This window comes from Sceloporus undulatus, chromosome 1 (assembly GCF_019175285.1).
Source record: "Sceloporus undulatus isolate JIND9_A2432 ecotype Alabama chromosome 1, SceUnd_v1.1, whole genome shotgun sequence".
In the NCBI taxonomy this organism is placed as follows: domain Eukaryota; kingdom Metazoa; phylum Chordata; class Lepidosauria; order Squamata; family Phrynosomatidae; genus Sceloporus; species Sceloporus undulatus.
Genome location: NC_056522.1, coordinates 185,341,848 through 185,360,242, shown reverse-complemented (window position 1 = coordinate 185,360,242; position 18,395 = coordinate 185,341,848). Strand labels below are relative to the sequence as shown.

At 40.9% G+C, this 18,395-nt stretch overlaps 1 protein-coding gene across 3 annotated transcripts in view; it reads right to left on the bottom strand.

The window, feature by feature from the left end:
• The window catches only part of HAO1 (hydroxyacid oxidase 1), a 56,944-nt gene that overhangs the window by 25,335 nt on the left and 13,214 nt on the right, over nucleotides 1–18,395 (bottom strand). For all 3 annotated transcript variants that reach the window (XM_042448362.1, XM_042448341.1, XM_042448351.1), the window contains exon 2: nucleotides 8,354–8,505. In XM_042448362.1, the coding sequence (XP_042304296.1) occupies nucleotides 8,354–8,486 (133 nt within the window). In that variant the 5' untranslated portion in view covers nucleotides 8,487–8,505. The remainder of the gene's footprint in view (nucleotides 1–8,353; nucleotides 8,506–18,395) is intronic.

The following is an 18,395-nucleotide window of genomic DNA, read 5'->3' as shown; positions in this document are numbered from 1 at the left end:
TGGCTTTGTCACTGGCATGGCTCTCTCCCCAAGGAGGGAGCCAGGCCAGCAATGAAGATAAATGGGGCAAGGAGTGGGGGAGGCCACTACCACAGCCATTCCCCCCATTGGCAGCCCCACACACACCAGGTGTCACCAAGTCTGGTGATGCCATTATCTCCCACCCCATTAGTGAGGGATGCAAAAAGTAAGAGAAGCCTGTCAGAACCAGAGTCAGAACCTGAACGCAACTCTTCAGTGACTTGTATGCAGGATCAAGGAGAACTATTATAATAATCAGTGCAGAGAGATAGAAGATAACAACAACAACAAATGAAAAACAAGAGACCTCTTCCAAAAGATCTGAGAAATCAAAGGGAAGTTTAAACCCAAAATGTTCTATGACCAGCTGAGAATGTATTACATGATGAAGCGGGGGGGGGGGGGGGTGGAAACAATACACTGAGGAACTATGTAAAAGAGATGAAATGATGACAGATTTATTCAAGGAAGAAACATTTGAAAATGAACTTATGATTTTAGAAAGTTGAAGGTGCACTCAGAACACTTGGGAGAAATAAGTCAACAAGAACAGATAGCATACCAATAGAACTGCTTTAGGCTACAGGCCTGGAATGTACTCTAGTTCTAATTAAAATCTGTCAACAAATATGAAAAACACAACAATGGTCCACAGATTGTAAACACATTATACATTCCAGTCCCCAAGAATGAGGATACCAGGGATTGCAGTAACCACAGGACCACTGCATGAATTTCCCATGCAAGCAAAGTGATGCTCAAAATTCTACAACAAAGACTTTTACCTATAAGGAATGAGAAAGGCCAGATGTCTATGCTGGGTTCCAGAAAGGAAGGGTGTATCTACATTGTAGAATAAAAGCAGTTTGGCACCACTTTAATTGCCATGACTCTATTCTACAGAATCCTGGGATTTGTAGTTTTGTGAGGCACCAGAACTCTATGACAGACCAGGCTGAATATCTCACCAAGCTACAAATCTGCAGGATAAAGTCCTAGCAGTTAAAGTGATGTTGAACTACTTTAATTCTGCAGTGCAGAAACACCCAAAGAGACACTACAGATAATATTTCACCCATACTTTGCATAATGGAAAGAACCAAAGAATTTCAGAAGAAAATCAGCCTGTGCTTTATAGATTATAGCAAAACCTTTGATTGTGTAGATCATGAAAAACTAGAGATCACTCTAAAACAAATGAGTGTTTCACAACATTTGACTGCCCTGATGCACAACCCGTACTCAGGACAAGAGGCCACTGTTAGCACAGAGTACAGAGAAATGGAATGGTTTCCAATTGGCAAGGAGACCAGACAAGGGGGCATTTCACCACCCTATCTGTTTTTCTTGGTTACTGAACATATCATATGTAAAGCAGGATTAAACTTCAGAGAAGGAAATATAAGAATTGGAAGAAGGAACATTGACCGTTTCAGATATGCAGAAGAGGCTATACTACTAGTAGAAAATAGTGTGATTACTGAAAAAAGTCAAGGAAGAAAGTGCTAAGGCAGATGAACATTACAGATGAACATTAGGAAAACACAAATAATGACCACAGATTATTTACATAACTTTAAGTTAGACAATGAAGACACTGAAATAGTTAAGCTAAACTAAACTGAAATAGTTAAACTAAACCATCAATTGCATTACTAGCTATTACTTTATTTTTAAAAATAAATAAAATAAAATTGGTAAGTCCTTGTTATCCTAAAAAGGTATTGCAGGGAACATAATTATGTTTTCCAAGCCCTGCTCTACATATAGTAGAATCCTACACATTTGTTATAAAGGCTCCATCTTGAAAACTACCCTGAGCCCTCTTCCAGGCAAGCTGCTTTTAGGTATTGCTGTAGTGACAGTCTGAGAAGAGGTGCGTCATATATGAACTCTGTTTACGCAGCTTGTATGCAAGGGAAATTGCAAGCCTTTCCCTGCTCTCAATGATCTTGTTCAGTATGAAAGAGAAGACCTTTCCTGTGAGCAGAATAATTCTCTGTATTAGTTATTTCTAATGTGTAATTTCCATTAGTAGATCCTCATGTCACCTTCTTCTCAAGCAAATGCCAAATTGGTCCTGAAGCATTTGGATGTGCCTTTGGTGGAGGTTGTCCATTTTTTTTAAAAAAATTGTATAGTTTCCCTAATTAACTGCAGACTTCCTCAGCTTGGCCTTCTAATGTTTTCTCATCCCAAAACTGTGCTTGATAATACTCCAGTGGCTTGCATTTATTACAAAAATGATCCGCAGACAGCAAGCAGACATCACACAGAGAGATCATTTCCTTAGTCAGAATAGAGAGTCATCCTGTCTCCTAAAAATGCATTGGTGGACAATGATACTGGCTTGCCTAAGGAGATATAAATTTACTGTTCTGAAGATTAGTAAAGAAAATAGAGGGAAGCATTAAAGAAATCACATTCTGATTGAGGCACCAACTGGCATTTTCATCATGGAAAAGGTTGACAACATGGGAGTATAAGGACGATCTGTCTCTCCTTTCCTCCCACCACCCCAGGTTGGACAGTAGTTGTGGGAAGGTATATTTGTCAATTTGTCTCTGCTTTGGGTAATCAGCATTAGTGTGAAATCACAATGATGCACACTTTGAGTAAGCAGCGTCACTGTGAAATCACAATGGCTCTCTCTGCTTTAGCCAGCGAGGTAGGCAAGATCAACATGAGGTGTCACAATGAACCATCTCATTCTTTCTGTATCAGTGCAATAGAATCAATGTGGCCAATCTCCCTCTCTCTTTTAAACAGGAAACATCATTGTGACAACATTGTGTCACAATGGCCAGTATTCTCTCTCCTTTAGACAGCCTAAGGCCAGCAGCATAAGGCCAAACTGTTCCATTCAGACAGGGAAGTAGTAGCATTGGCTCTCTCTCCATTAGAAGGAAGCGTAGGCATGAGATCATGATGATCATTCTCTCTCCTTCAGATAAGAAGCCTCATCCCAGGAGTACAGTGGTCAATCCCTGATTCTCTGATGAAGGGCATGAGTAAGTAAAACAGGTATCAGTATGTAGACAGAGGAGCATCAAGAAAGAAGAGGAGAATTGGTAAATGGCCACCCTGTTTATTACTGGGCTTCTACTTATGGTAAAAGCCAGCATGCTGTAGTGGTTTGAATGTTGGACTGGGTCTCTGGTAGACCAGGTTTCACGTTCCCACTCAGACATGGAAACCCCCAGGTGACCTTGGGCAATTCACACTCAGCTTTAATAGGAAGGTAATAGCAAATATTTTTCTGAATAAATTTTGGCAAGAAAACCCTATGATAGAGTCACCTTTGGATGGAGCCAAAGGCACATAACAACAACATACAGCAAGTATTGTAGAGTGGGCGGGCATCAAAAAATAGCAGCAGCAACAACTGGCATGTTGGCAAATCAACAGGTACATCAAGGCGACAGCAACATGCAGCTTCTGTCTAGGCTGAAAAAGCACTGCTTGAGAAATAATTTGGTAGACTTCAGGGAGAAGAGAATAGGAAGCTTAGCACTTCATACGTACTGTGCATGGTGGGCACAGAAGCAGAGGGAGGGTGCAAGAGATACTAGGAGGCGGTAGGAGATTTTCCAGCTAACATGCTCAACATTCCATAAATCCCCAGATCCACCATGCCCTTGTCTTTTCTGTAATGTTTGAGATACAATTGTTATTCTCTTAAATATGCACTCTTATGAACAAGTAAACATCTTTAGAACTCAAAAGCCCCCTCAGCAAACAGAAATTAAAGGCTTGTTGGAGGTGTTTCTGTTCCAATTTGATAGGTGTCAGACCACCTAAGTTTGGTGTTAAAGCAAAGGTTGTTATCATTCAGTCCCCCCAGATGATGTTGGACTGTGACTCCCAGCATTTGGTAGAATTGTCTATGTTGGCATAACATCTGGAGGTCTGCATGACTTCCATCCTTGTATTAGAGGTACAATGATGGCGATGATGCCTGTACTAGGGACACCTCTCTGTGATCCTTCTGCAAAGAAGGTTATTAAGACTGAGAGAATCTACTGGGAAAGGGGGAGTGATGAAATTCAGATGGCAAGAGAAAGCTAGGGATGGAACAACTGCCGAATTGGCTGTTCTTTCCTTCTGTACCCTCAGTAGAGAATTCCCTGCTTCCCTTCAAGAAGCTGAAAAGGAACCTAAAATTATAACCCATTGTCCAAGATCCAGCAATTGTAGTAGCAGAAGAAGAGAAAGCACATTCAATGGGAATTTATACATCTGTACATATACAAGATATAGTAAGGGAATGTTCCCGTATATATGGCTGCCCATACGGGCGCGCGCGCGCGTGCACACACACACAAACACACGGGGGGGAGGAGTGGATTGGCGTTGGCTGAATCAATACATGGTTTCCCAAACTCTAGGGAGATTATCACATGTCTATTTTCACCTTTTTGCCCAACTCAGCCACATCATATACCCAGTGTGGACTCTTGGTGCACTTTTAAACCTATGATATTTTCCCGTCATTTAAAAAGTATGCTAGGAGTCTGGATCGGATACGCAGATAAGTTGGCCAAAAAGGTGTGTGATAAGATCCATTTTCACCTATTCAAGCCCATGCTCAGCCTGTGCCTGGATTGGGTGAAAATAGACATGTAATAATCTCCTGGGACATCTTATTATTGAGCAGCACGCATTCAGGTTGGCATTTAATCATCCCCTACAACAAGGATTGATAACTGCAGTGGAGACAGGGGCCATTTCAGCCCTGCACTTCACCCTATGGGCAAGACAGAAACTCCCAGTGTTACTAGAAATGATGAGATGTCAATTCTGATTCTGTGAATTGGCTGATTTCTATGGGTTTGGGAGGGAGGGGTGAGGGTAGTTACAAGCAAGAGGTGTCAAAATGCCATGTTTTGTGGCAATGTGGGGGCAAACAAATTCTTTCTTAATATTTCAGGGTCTAGTGGTCTTCAGTTGTCTTCAGAAGGGCTTTGGGGTTGCAAAATGAGTCCCTGAGAGACCTATGTGGCCTATAGTCTGCCCTTTCCTTTTACCTATCCTACAAGTTTCAATTTGATAACCACATTTTTAAAGCAAAATGTCCAGTTGTGAGACCATGGCTTCAGTGTACCACTAGAGGGAGGTAGCTTGTTAGGCATTTGGAACTTGAATCTATCCTTTGGGAAATTAAAAAAGAAAGCTTGGAGGTTTTGAAAGAGACTTCTGTGGTTGAAGTAGCCAAGTGAAGAGGATAAGCTAAGTGAACATTACCACCAAGGATCCCTTGGGGAACATCAGAATAGCATACTATTCAGAGTCGATTTTCATTCTGAGTGGGACACCAAGAAATGCATGGGGAAAACACTCCCGACATCCTTTCAGCCACAAATTTCTTTGTCCTCGTCACCAAGCCCAAAGATCTGGGTTTTTAATGCTAGTAACATCAGAATGAGTCATGGGCTGAATACATACTCAAAAGTTTTTATCTGCTTAAAATGATCACTGTCTGTAAGTAAGAACTTCCCTAACTTGCCTTGTTGGATGTATCCTGCTTTGCTCACAATAGCATCATCGGCTTGCAAAATCCACCCTGAATCAAAAAGGAGATTGAAGAAAGTGGAATTGGGTAGTTCAACAGGGAAATGTTTGAAACACTAGGATTTTTCCAGATCACCAGGATCAACAAGTTTATGACACATCTCTAAATCTCACAACTATAGAGAAAAATCCATTAAGGCATGCCACTAACAGGAAGAGCTACTTGTTTCTAAAAGAGGAACAAATTAAATAAAAGTTTATGTATTTAATTTAGGAATTCTAATGAGACTGTACCAGTCTAAGTCAGGACAATCGTATATCAAACGCCATTAAGAAATGTCAGAAGTGGCCTTTCAAATTAAAATCAAAAGTGAGCAATATTTTACTTTTAAGGATGAAGGTCTTACAGCTTTTTTTTATATACCAATCATGAAAAGCAGTAAGCAGTCACCAGCTAAAGTTGCTGGTGCCCCATTTAAGTCTTGCTTTTGATAGGATCAATGCAACTATTATTATTATTATTGTTGTTGTTGTTGTTGTTGTTGTTGTCGTCGTCGTCATCATCATCATCATCCTATTTTTGCTCAAATTCACTAACAGAACTAGAAAATCATAATGAAGATTTTCATACCAGCTCTTAAGCGCTGGTAAAACACCTCTAAAATGTTGAGGAAGTGCATGTGTGTGAAAGCCTGTCACACTTCCTCATCATCAGGGAATCGTCGACTCTCTCTAGCATCACTGAATCATTCCAGGAGAAGTGATTTCCTCTGAACGGAAACTTTGCTTTCAGCTGATGATGACGAAGTGTGCCACACTTTCACACATGTGCGTTTCCTCAATGTTTTAGAGGTGATTTACCAGCGCTTAAGAACTGGTATGAAAATCTTCTATGTTTCATTTCTCCCGTTTTCTCCTTGATGATGAATGGTAGATATTTTTCCCTCTGTTTATAAATCAAGGCTCAGCTAAGAGACGCTCAGTTTTCATCAGACTCCTTAGAAAGGGGCCTTGGTTAATGTTTTGCCTTGCAAACCAAAATTTAGAATTGCAGGCCAGAAGTTACAGGGGTCTTGGAGATGTCTCATTTACAGGGTCGGCATGAGTTGGGGATGACTCGAGGGCAGTTAACATCTGGAAAAGTGCCTGCCCTGTGATAGGAAGTAAGCCTTATTGGACATCACAGTTACTTCTGAGTAAGCATGAATAAAATTTGACTAAAAGAGTTGCCTTCTTGGAGTTGCTATCACTGTAGAGCACCCTGTCCTGTTTTGGTACTCTTGAGTCCAGGTCTCAAGATACAGTACAGGAGGCAACAGAACATGGGAGAACCACTGGGGGATGTGTGGCTCACCAGCAAAGATGACATAGCAGTGTGATCAGGCTAATCTGAATCAAACACAGTCAAGCAATCAATCCAAACTACAGTCAAAAAGTGAGATCCCAAAGCATAGCCTTTAAACAGTATTTAGCATTTACATTTCTATACCACTTCATACTAAACTTAGCAGTCTCTAAGTGGTTTACAAAGTGTAAGCCAATTGCCCCCAACAAGCTGGGTACTCATTTTACTGACCTTGGATGGAAGGCTGAGTTGGCCTTGGAGCCCCTCAGGATTGAACTCACATTAAACACATTAAAATTTAAAATCAATTGTTAAAATACTGATAATAACAACAATCTACTGGTAAATGGTAGAATGATACTTAAGGTGGGAAGAAATCATTAGCTGATTGTTCTATTCAGGGACGAATCCACAAGATAGGTGAGTTCTAAGCAACATGTTCCCTAAGGGAGGTGCTGGAATTTATTGTCTGTTGTCTGCTTGTGGCTGTTGCCTGATTAATCAGTGTTTAGTTTTTAAATGCTCTTACCTCCATAGCCTCTCTTTTCTTTCCTACAGTAGCTGCTGTTAGCTCTGTGTTGGCAGTTTAGACACTGCTATGCCTTCCTGGCCCTCTGCCTTACTAGCATGGCACATTGTCTCACTCTCTTGCTCCTCTGGCTTGTCTTGCCCCTCTGTCTCACTGTCTAACTGGTGATGCCACAACACACCCATAGCTGCTCACCATTCTGAGAGCTTCAGGACATCTTCAGTGTGATATTGTTAGCTGTGGAGCTTGGAGAGTTAACAGAGACCCAGGGAAATCACTTTACACACCAATTCAATTGAGTCAGAATAATAAATCCCCTTCTTCCTTGTATCTGAAGGAACCTTACTTCATATGGTATTCCAGTGTAGAGTGGTAGCAGCATTCTAGGAGCAGATTAATTTTAATGATCTTTTGGGGCTTGTCTGTGCATAATTATACTGTGTGAATTGCTGTAGACTTTCACACATCACATTTAACTGTCTTCACTTTCCTGTGCATATTTGCATCTACTCACATCTATTCTCCCTCCCACTGCTGAAAATGTGTGGCCATTAAAATCCATGTGAAGGAAACAGATGACCACAGGTTCGATTATGCTCATCCTTGTGGATACTTGCAGATACTCTGGTAAAAACCACAAAGCCTTTCTGTGTGGAGTTTAAGGAGTTTTTCATCAGACCACAAAAGGCCCAAACTCCTGTGAAGCATGTGTGGCCAGATCACATTCTAACTGAATTCTATGAGGAGTATTCTAGTAATCTAGGCAAGCCTTTGGACAACAGATGGATACTGCTTCCACCCCAAGAGTGCAATTTCTTCTACATGACTGTGCATATACCCAAGATATATAAATCATGAAAAGTCCATTCTTTCAATTTTTATTGTACAGTACAATATTTATTCCAGTCTTGTATTATCTCATAAGGCTTTAGGTTTTCCTGACTTACCTCTAACAGTAGCAATTTCCCCATCTGCATGAGCCATGCACTGCATGGCAGTTGCTGCAACACATATTGGCATGCTGACTCTCTGCCCCAAGACTGTGGTCGACAGGTCCAGGGAAGACACATCCTTCAGCATCCGGGGGTATAACTTTAATCTGGCACAGATGGAAATGGAGAGTTCAGCTATCAACTTACTATCATAAAGCCTTTGCTCAGCACATAGGATTCATAAAGCAAACAATATAAGCTGGTACCTCCAAGGTACCTCTAAAATAATTAATTCCAGCTCTTGCATAAAACTTTCAGGTCCACTGCAGGATGGATGGGTGGATTGATGGATATGTACATTTGATTTGGATGTGCACGAGTCTGAAAGTCTCAAGAAGACAAAGCTAATTGCAGAGTCTTCAATTTCTGTCAGATATAAAACATTAAACTAAAAACAGATAACATCATGCACTTTCAGAAGCTGCCAGAAGCCAGGTATCTTTGGTTATTAAATGGCTAGCTTTGCTCTCTACAGCACTAAGGAAAATTTCCCTGCTGAATGACTCATAGACCAAACTTTGCTATCCAGAGGCATCATCAACATAGCAAGCTCAGGCAGCCAAGTTAGGTGACTGAGGAAACAAATGGAATTCCACTCTTCTAGCTCTTCTACTATACCTTGTACTGAACAATTATGCTAGAAAATGGTGGTTCTAAGACCTTTGTACAAGGGCCCAAGAAAGTCCGTTTTTCCCTTTGGCTTTATTGGTAATGTTGGCTTACTCTGTGTCTAAACATAAAAGTGACATTCAAGTAATGAGAAAATATCACATATAGAAATACTCCAAATGGGCATATAAATGAACAGAATTATATCACTATTAATCAAACTCTCATCATCACCTCTCTGATACCCAGAAATAGTCATTTTAGCTAACAGTTCAACCTAACAATGTATTCTTGATGCATCAATTGTTTATGGCACACTTTGGGGAACATTAAACCCTTCTTAACATTTTCTCCCCCTCCTCTCAAGCTATGCAAGTTTTATTTCAATGACCTTGTTTTCACCCAGCTTCAGGGAAGCAATGACATGCTTTGCGTGATCAACTTGTGTAAACAAGCTGTCATTGGTCCTGTGCTTTATCAGTGAAGGGCAGTTTATTTTCTAAAGGCTTTCAGAAAGTCACAGATACTGTGTGTCAGAAGTGATTATCAGAGGTTTGATTATTTTCTCTCACTCTAAGTTAAAATGGTGAAAAAGATATTTTAAATCGATTTACTTGAGTGTCCTCAGGCCACAGGCACCATGACCTTGTTGCAAAATCCATTTTCTAATCAATAATCTGGCTGAATGAAACTTTGGAAAAGGATTCTACCTGCTGAGAACAGAAATACAGAAAGGGCAACCTTTTTTTAGCCCATCAACACTCACTTGGAGACAACAAAGCAAACTGATCCTCTTGTGTTTTGCAGGAGGCATTTAAAATGGTGTGTTAATCAGTTTCATTTACACTGAAAATCTTTAAGATTCTTTTTTCAGTATCGAAAAGTAGAGCCACTGCCACAACCATATAATTAGTTCCCACCATCCTAGACAATCACTGGCCAGTCTCCAGTCTTTCTATTTATGACTAATGTCATAAACCAGGTGGTGGCATTGACAATCCAGCTCTAGCTTTTCTTGGATAAAGTGGACTATCTGGATCCTTTCAAAGCTGGTTTCAAACTTAGCTTTAGGATAGTAATAGACTGTATCCTCAGTGGATAACCTACATGAGAAACTGAACAGATCAAGTGCCTTCCTCTTGACTCTGGTGGACCTCTCAAAAATATTCAATACTTTGACCGTGAGATCCATCCACGAACATGAAATTTGAGGGCCCCATTTTTCAGTGATTCTGGACTTGCATGGATTACTATTTCCTATTAGGGCAAATATATGATGCTGATATACTAATAAATACGTAAACAAACCAATTTGTCGTGAGGCTTATGTTCACCACATGCAAACCTATCAGTCCTTTTGTGGAACACCTTTTTGTGGGAAAATAAGTTTCACACTGAACAGAAAGTTAATCAGTTGTAGGTATCATTAACAGCACGCATCAGGTCAACACATCAACAGAGTACCACACACGCCAAGGAACCAAAGGTGACCTAACAATTTAATATCAATAATTCTGGCTGCTGTGTTACAAATGAAATTGCAACTCTGATAACTGGCACATTGAAGATCCTCTTTCCTAATGAAAACTATGGGGGAGGTTAATGCAAAAGGCAACAATTTGATATAGTCTCCAATGACAGATGAGTATGAATTAAGGCCCTCACAAAAAATGCTGTATCATACATATTTCTGTCCAGGCAAAATGGATCACCCATGGGTATTTTTAAAGGTATAATCTGCATACCTCACAATTTCTATTCATATTAATTTAACTTAAATGTAACTATTGCTCGGTAGATGTAGGAGGGTTATATAGGAACACAGAAGCAGTAGTAATCCATCATGCCAACCAAAGGGTTATTTCAGACCTAATAGATCATTTAGTACCGTATTCAAACTATTTTGTAGCCTTGCCAGTATTAAAGTCCATGTTGGAAGAATAGGCAGCAAACATGGTGTATCAGCAGCCATTAACTTGGTTAATTTAATCCTTTATTTTTCTATACTTATCAAAAGCTTCTAAAGAAAGTTCAAGACACTGACATTTCTGAGAAGTGCAACCACAGTACAACTGTGGTTAGTGATGTGACTATGCCAGGGAGTGCTAAAGGATAGTGAAATATCAGCTAATCAGCTAAATGTTTTTCTTGGGTCTCTGCCAGCTCAACTCCATCATTTAAAATGTAAATGAAGAAAAGAGGTAAGCTTGAATTCTGTGGCTGTTCTTCCCTCCTCTATTGCAAACCAAGATAGATTTGCAATTAAACACTTTACTACCAGTGTTTGCATCAGGAGTAGCAATTGTTTCAGGAGGTGAATGCTAACAAGTAAGACCTTCCTCTTTTGACAAATCTGGATTTGGAAATGTTGTACCATATTTTTTAAAAGGGGGGGGGGGGGTCACAACCCTAGCCATTGGATTAAAATATTAAGCTTTTTTAATTACAGCTAGCAACATTAATAGCCTACTTTTTTGTTTGTTGCAATATGACACAACTCAGTTAATGGACTCCTCTGATTCCTATTTCAGAAGCCAAGTTATATTGCCTTTGTTTTACTACCTTTGTTCTCAACCAGCTTACAGCCATTGGAGGACTGTGTGTGTGTCATTTTATTACACTTTCTATAGCATCCAAAGCAGACTGTAGGTGCTGGAGGTATCATGTATGCTATTTTAAAATTCTCTGTCTGATGAAGAAGACTGTGAAGCTTCAAAAGCTAGTTTGTTTTACCCCATTTAGTTGGCCCAGTAAAAGTATTAGCACAGGATAGAATTTGAATCTTCTTGGGTTTGTTTTATTTTTATTTTATTGGTCAACATGGCTGTTCCTGCAATGTTTTTTGAACTCAGTCACTCCTTAAATGTCCAGCAGTTCTTGAACATATATGATCAGGTAGAAGCTGACTTCCCCGGACATTTACAGATGAGAAAGCACATTCCAATTGTAGGAAGCCATAATTTAATTTGCAGTTCATTAATTTCAATTTCATTCATCTAGTACCAAGACCGGGTTTTAAAAATGGGTTCCCTTCAACTAGAACAGGATAACACTACATCTGAAAAATTGATGTTAGAGAATGGAAACTTCAGAAAATATCAGGAATTCCACACTTGCTATCACAAGTAGTTTGTGGGTTTACATATATCTATGTGGCTAAGATCTGATACTTCAGCATCAAATATTACAAGAGAAATGTGGATGAAGGTAGGAACAGATGCTGGTGATTTTCTGCTCTGATTTCCAACACTTAGACTCTTAAAGCAATTAACTTGCCAAACAAACAATAGGCTAACCAGGCCTTGATTGTAGAATACAGCCCTTCAGTCATTTCTCACTGTGGGTGACAGAACTCAAAGGGAGTACACTGAGGGGCCATTCAGACTACCTTTTACCCCGGTTCAGAAACCAGATTGAAAGCAGGAAGTTCATATTGGCCCCGATTCTTTAACACCTGAATTCGAGGTTTGCACACCCATTGAGAGGCAAATGCCCCTTGGCGCGGGTTTTTTGAAAGCAGAGTTTTACCTGTATCTTTTGATAAAAACTGGGTCCCGGGAAATATGAACTTCACTCCAATCATGTTCGGGTCAAGTTTAGGGGAGGCTCAGAGGGCAGAACATGCCTCTAGCAGGCAGCTTTTTCTCTCCCTTTTTAAATTTTTTTTATTTTTGACAGACTATGCAAATAGTTCTACAGGTTAATACATATAGATAGAACGTGTCTGCTTGTGCTACATTTCCCTTTCGTTTGCACCTCACTTTGCAAGAGGCTTTTTTTAAAATTATTTTTTGTGTGTAATATGCAAATGCTACGATGTGAATGTTACAAATGTTTCTCTTTCAATTTCACAAATTGATACAGAATGCTTTTGCTACATATGTGTATTGTAAGGCATTCTGGGGTGGCAATCTGAGGGAAAGCAAAGGATGCAGAGATGGCATTCCGAGGTGAGGAATTATTGTTGTTGTTGTTGTTGTATGTGTATGTGAGGCATTCTGGGGTCGCAAGGAGGGAAAGCAAAGCAAGAGGATGTAGAGATGGCATTCTGAGGTGAGGATAGATGGCATTTTGGGGTTGAAAACAGAGGCAGAGCAAGGAGATCCAAAGAGGAGGGAAGGCTAGATGACATTTTGGGGTGGCAATCAAAGGGTAAGCAAAGAAAAAGGATGCAGAGATGGCATTCAGATGGCCTCTCCTGCACACGACATTTGTTGTTGTTGTTGTTGTTGTGACAGATTATGGAAGGGAAGGGAAGAGGATCCAAAGAGGACTGTGGAAACCCATGATTTTGGGGGTCACACTCTCTCAGCCTCAGTGGAAAGGCAATGGCAAATCTCCTCAGAACCAATCTTGCCAGGATGGGGTCGTTTTAGGGTTGCCATAATGTGTAATGACCCACATACACACAACACACACACACACCTGGAGGTTTTTAAATTTGACAAGTTGACAGAATATGCGCACACTGCCGCCAGTTGTTTTTTTTAAAGGAGGGGGAAATCACCCATTCGGTTGGCCAATGGCTGTAGGATATGTCACCTTTGACGAAAGCGGAAGTGAATTTGATTGACAGCAAAGAAGGCTCCATTTTAAAGCGGTACCGCAAATGTGAACTTCAGAGGGATAAATTGCCTCGATCGAGGTAAGAGATGGTGGACACTTGTTTCCGAGCAGATTCGAGAGGCAGGGACCCGGATATGCCCAGTTCCATCCAGAGCAAATGGGTGAGTGGGAATGGGGCCTGAGTTTGCTAAGAGAAAAACAACGACTGTTTCAGGACAAGTTGCAGCTTCTACTCTTCAGCACTGCTGGGACACTAGATGAATGACACTGCATCAGGTAGAGCTTGGAAATGAAAATGGAAGACATAATCAGTGCTTGTTGCTATTTTTTTTTTAAATTGCAGTAATGTTAGTCACTTTGGGGGTGATAACATGCTCTTTTTCATGATACACACACACACACACACTAAAATAATTAGAAAGAGGTAAATGGCCATGAATCTCTTAATGATGCCTTAAAAGTCATGTTTTTAAAATAACGAGGAAAATGTTACATTTTATATTAAAAGATGTTCTTAGTAGGAAAATACTTTAAAAATTAGAATTCTAGTCATGGGGTGGGGAGATCATGGCATAGGTGAAACTGTTATTTGTAATGAATTATTAACAACCTCTGGTTCACCTTTAGTCCTCCACGTGAAACTGAGTGCCATTATTTCCCACACGCTTGAACTTCTAAAACTAAATGTTGGAAACAAGAAGTTCCTTATTAGCTGAGCACTCCAAATTAAACATTTGCTTGTTGGCGAAAGTAAAATCTGCCCACCTGCCTTTTCAAGCTCAAGTAGTGGGGGCTGTGAGCTCCCATGCCATTGAGATGATAAATCCATGGCAGGTTTTTGCATAACTTTAAAGGAACTGTCCAAAGATCTGAATCTATTTTGGGAATAGGGTTCAGCAAATTGGAGAACTTCTTTAAAGCTATCCCAAATGTGTCGTGGATTCATCACCCCACCATCCACCTCTGGTCTCAAGTATTCAAAATGAATAGGTATGGCAACTCTGCATATACATATTTTGTTTTGGTGTTACACTCTTGTTATAGTTAGCAGGATATCATGAGCTCCCTTCTGCTGGTCCCTTTTGAACCAACAGACATAGATTGTATAGACCTGCACATCCAGAGTTATTCACATGCAAATTTTGTGCAAAATAAGTCCCAAACTGCAAATAGTTTTCAAAAAGTGTAAATTGTCTTCAAAAAGCCTTTCTCACAGTTGAGAAAAAAGTGCTAAAATTCAAGAACACTGCTTCACTGCTTTGTTCAAGAACAACATTAGCAAAATAATTACACCGCATCTAACCATATTTACCATAAGTACACACATTAAAGCAGTCCTTGAGCTGTTTTGCTAGATGGAAGTGAACGTATCAGTCTCATAATGGCCTTTTACAGCTTAACTCAAATATTATTTCACTAATAAATCAGTGCACATAAAATACAAAATGGTTGTTTAAAAGAGAAACAGGATGGTATAAAATACAATACCACTATAAAATAAAGGACAGTATAAAATACAAGGGTAAAACAATATATAGATATTCAAACTCCAATTCAAAAACCATGATAAAGTATTACAATATCATTGTTTTAACAGTGATATTCAGTGATATTCAGCAAGTGATGATGGCTACCAAAAAAAAACCCCTCTAAATATAGCTACAACCTTCGGATTTTCATCTGGCAAGAAATGCAGTAAATAAAATGTATCAGATCTGTAATGAATTTTCTGTAAAACTGGGGTAATAAAACATAATCAGATATCTCAATAAAAGAAGCAATAAAATAGAATATAGAGTTTTCACTTCTCTCGCTTCATAAGAACATATGGGACCTTCCTGAATCTTTCTTGCAGAAGTGCAGCTGTCACAACAATGAATTTAGCCAATATGAGCACTACTGTGAATTTAAGAAGGGTTGAGATTTGCAGATAATTTGCAGAGAAAAGATGCCTTTCCATTATCCCTGAAATCAAGGTATAATGGGGCCAGACTCAGATTTTGCAGTTCTGTATCCCAAATGTTTCCTAACAGCTTTAGCATCTGTAAGACGTAGAAAAATATGAGGTGTGAATTCAAGATGCTTTATTTTCTCATTCAGTATCCGTTTCCATTTTGACTGGAAAGTGTCAGTTAAAGTCAGTGGAGCCAATCCAACAGGAAAATAAACTACTGTATATACTCATGTATAAGTCTAGAAATTTTAGTCAAAAAAAGTGACTCTAAAAACCTGGATTGACTTATCCATGGGTCAATATAAGTAACTCTTTTTTTATAAGGTCTTCGTCACAGGAAGCAATCAGAAGCCAGTTTTCCAAGCCCCTGCTCCAAGAAACTCAGGAAGGTGGTGCCCTTAGATGGTTCTTAACAGGATGACAGAAACAGTTTGTCAACTCTGCTTGTCCTTGACTAGTAAGACAGTGTGTTGTCCTCCACCCGTTACAGAGAGAACAGTGCGATTCTCCAGCTGCTGGCCAGACATCTGAACAGGTCTCCACACATCATCTTCATCACCTGTGGCAAGTTGGAGGTTCGATCCCATGCCCCAGGCAAAAGCTTGACCATTTTCTATGACTGCAAAGCCAACCCGTTCCCCACATGCTACTGAAGTGGATTTGGGTACCCCAGGAATGGCAGTGGGGGTACTCTTCTCTGCAACTCCCTCACCTTTTTTATAAGAGAGTCATCCTCTGGTGAAAAGCAAGAGCATAACCTGTCCTGGAAGCACTAATTCCACTCTATTCTCTCATCCATCCAGCGTTTAGTATGAGTATACAGTTATGCCTGCTGGAATTTTGGAAGTTCTTTGGCATTGTTTTCCTTTGCTTCATCTTTTAATAAATAATAATAATAAACATTTATGTATATCACGCCTCTCTGTCAGGATCCAGGTGGCGTACATTAAAAATTAAATACAGCAATATAAAAATAACCCATTGTCCCTCCCACCAACGCAACAATTAAAATCCCCTTATAACAATAAATTGACATCCTATTATTAAAAGTGAATCATCAAATAACACAGAGAGATGGGAACATGGAGTATTCCATATGGAGGCCAAGACAACAGGTGACCGGGTGAGTTTTCCGGGAAGTTCTGTTGGAATAGATCCGTCTTGACAGCTTTTTTAAAGCTGTCAACGTTAGTAATGTTATGGATCTCTTCCGACAGGGCATTCCATAGTTTGGGAGCTGCAGATGAGAAGGCCCTCTGGGTAACTGCAGCCAGCCTAGTCTTTATTGGCTGCAGTAAGTTTTTCCCAGAGGACCTTAATGTATGGGGTGGATTGTACGGAAATAGGCAATCCCGCAAATAGTTTGGACTCAGGCCATGAAGGGCTTTAAAGGTCATGACCAACACCTTGTACTGTGCCCGGAAACTGATAGGCAGCCAGTGAAGAGATTTCAGTATAGGTGTTATGCGGTCACTTCTATCTGTCCCGGCAACCAATCTGGCTGCCATATTTTGGATCAATTGAAGTTTCCGAACTAGCTACAAGGGTAACCCCGTGTAGAGCGCATTACAAAAATTGAGTCGTGGGACGGGAGGAGACCAGGAGGCCAGCTTTAAAGTGTGCCCCTGCCACAGGCACACCCCTCCCCGCCTTCCCCCAGGTGTTCCCTGGGCTTCCCTCGGTGCTAGCTGTGGAGCTGAGATGGAGAAGCCGCAGTTGGGACAGGGGTGGGATCCTGCTAGCTGTGCCTGACAGCAGAGAAATGACTTGTATGGTAGTCATCCTCTGCTGCAGCATTGAGGGGAGATTATATGGACATGGGGAGTGCATGGCTTGGTGAGGTGGCGGATGATTGTGTTGGTTTGAGCGGAGCTCCTATTGGAGTAATGTGGGACAGGGGGAGATATAGCGGTAGGAGAGTGGAGTTATATCGGAAAGGAAGGTGAGATCGATGCGTAATATCTATCTCTTCTTCCATCCACTCTCCTAACCAAAGAGATGTGAGGGTCAGTCCAACTGTACCACAAACCCTGTCTCTGCTCCTGTGCAATGCCAGGTCTGTAAGGAATAAGTCCCACATTATTCACGATCTTATAGAGGATAAGAGCTGTGACCTGGCTTGCATTACTGAGACCTATCTTGGGCCTGAGAGTGAAGCAGTGTGGGCACAGGCCCTTCCAGCCGGGTACTCAGTCAAGGACCAGACCAGGTTAGGTGGGCGGGGGGGGGGTGTTGCCTTGATCCATAACAACACCTTTTCCTTGACCAGGAACCATGTCCGACAAACTGACTATATCAAATGTATTTACCTGACCCTGAAGGCCAGGGACAGTTTAGGGATTCTGTTGGTCTACCGGCCACCCCATGCACTAACAGATTCCCTAGCTGAGCTGACACAGCTGGTCTCGGAGCTGGTGCTGGAGTTCCGTAGGCTTCTTGTCCTGGGGGACCTCAACATCCCCTTCGAGACCAGCCAAGGTCCATCTGGTGCGGCTCGGGATTCATGGTTACCATGACCGCCCTGGGCCTGTCCCAATTGGTCTCAGGGCCTACGCATTCTGCTGGTAATACACTTGATATTCTCTTTTGTACGGTTACACTGTCGCTGCCCTGTCATGGATGGACCATTTCCTGGTTGAGGCCAGATTCAAGGCATCTACCCAAATCCCTCCCAGGGGTTGTGGACCTATTAGGATGGTCCACCCTCGAAGGCTGATGGAACCCAAAAGGTCCAAGAAGCCCTAGAGGGGTACAGTGGTACCCCGGGATACGAATGCGCCGCCTTACGAAATTTCCGGGTTACGAAAAAAATCCATTTAAAAAAACTGTTCCGGGTTACGAAGGTTTTTTCGGGTTACGAAAAAAATT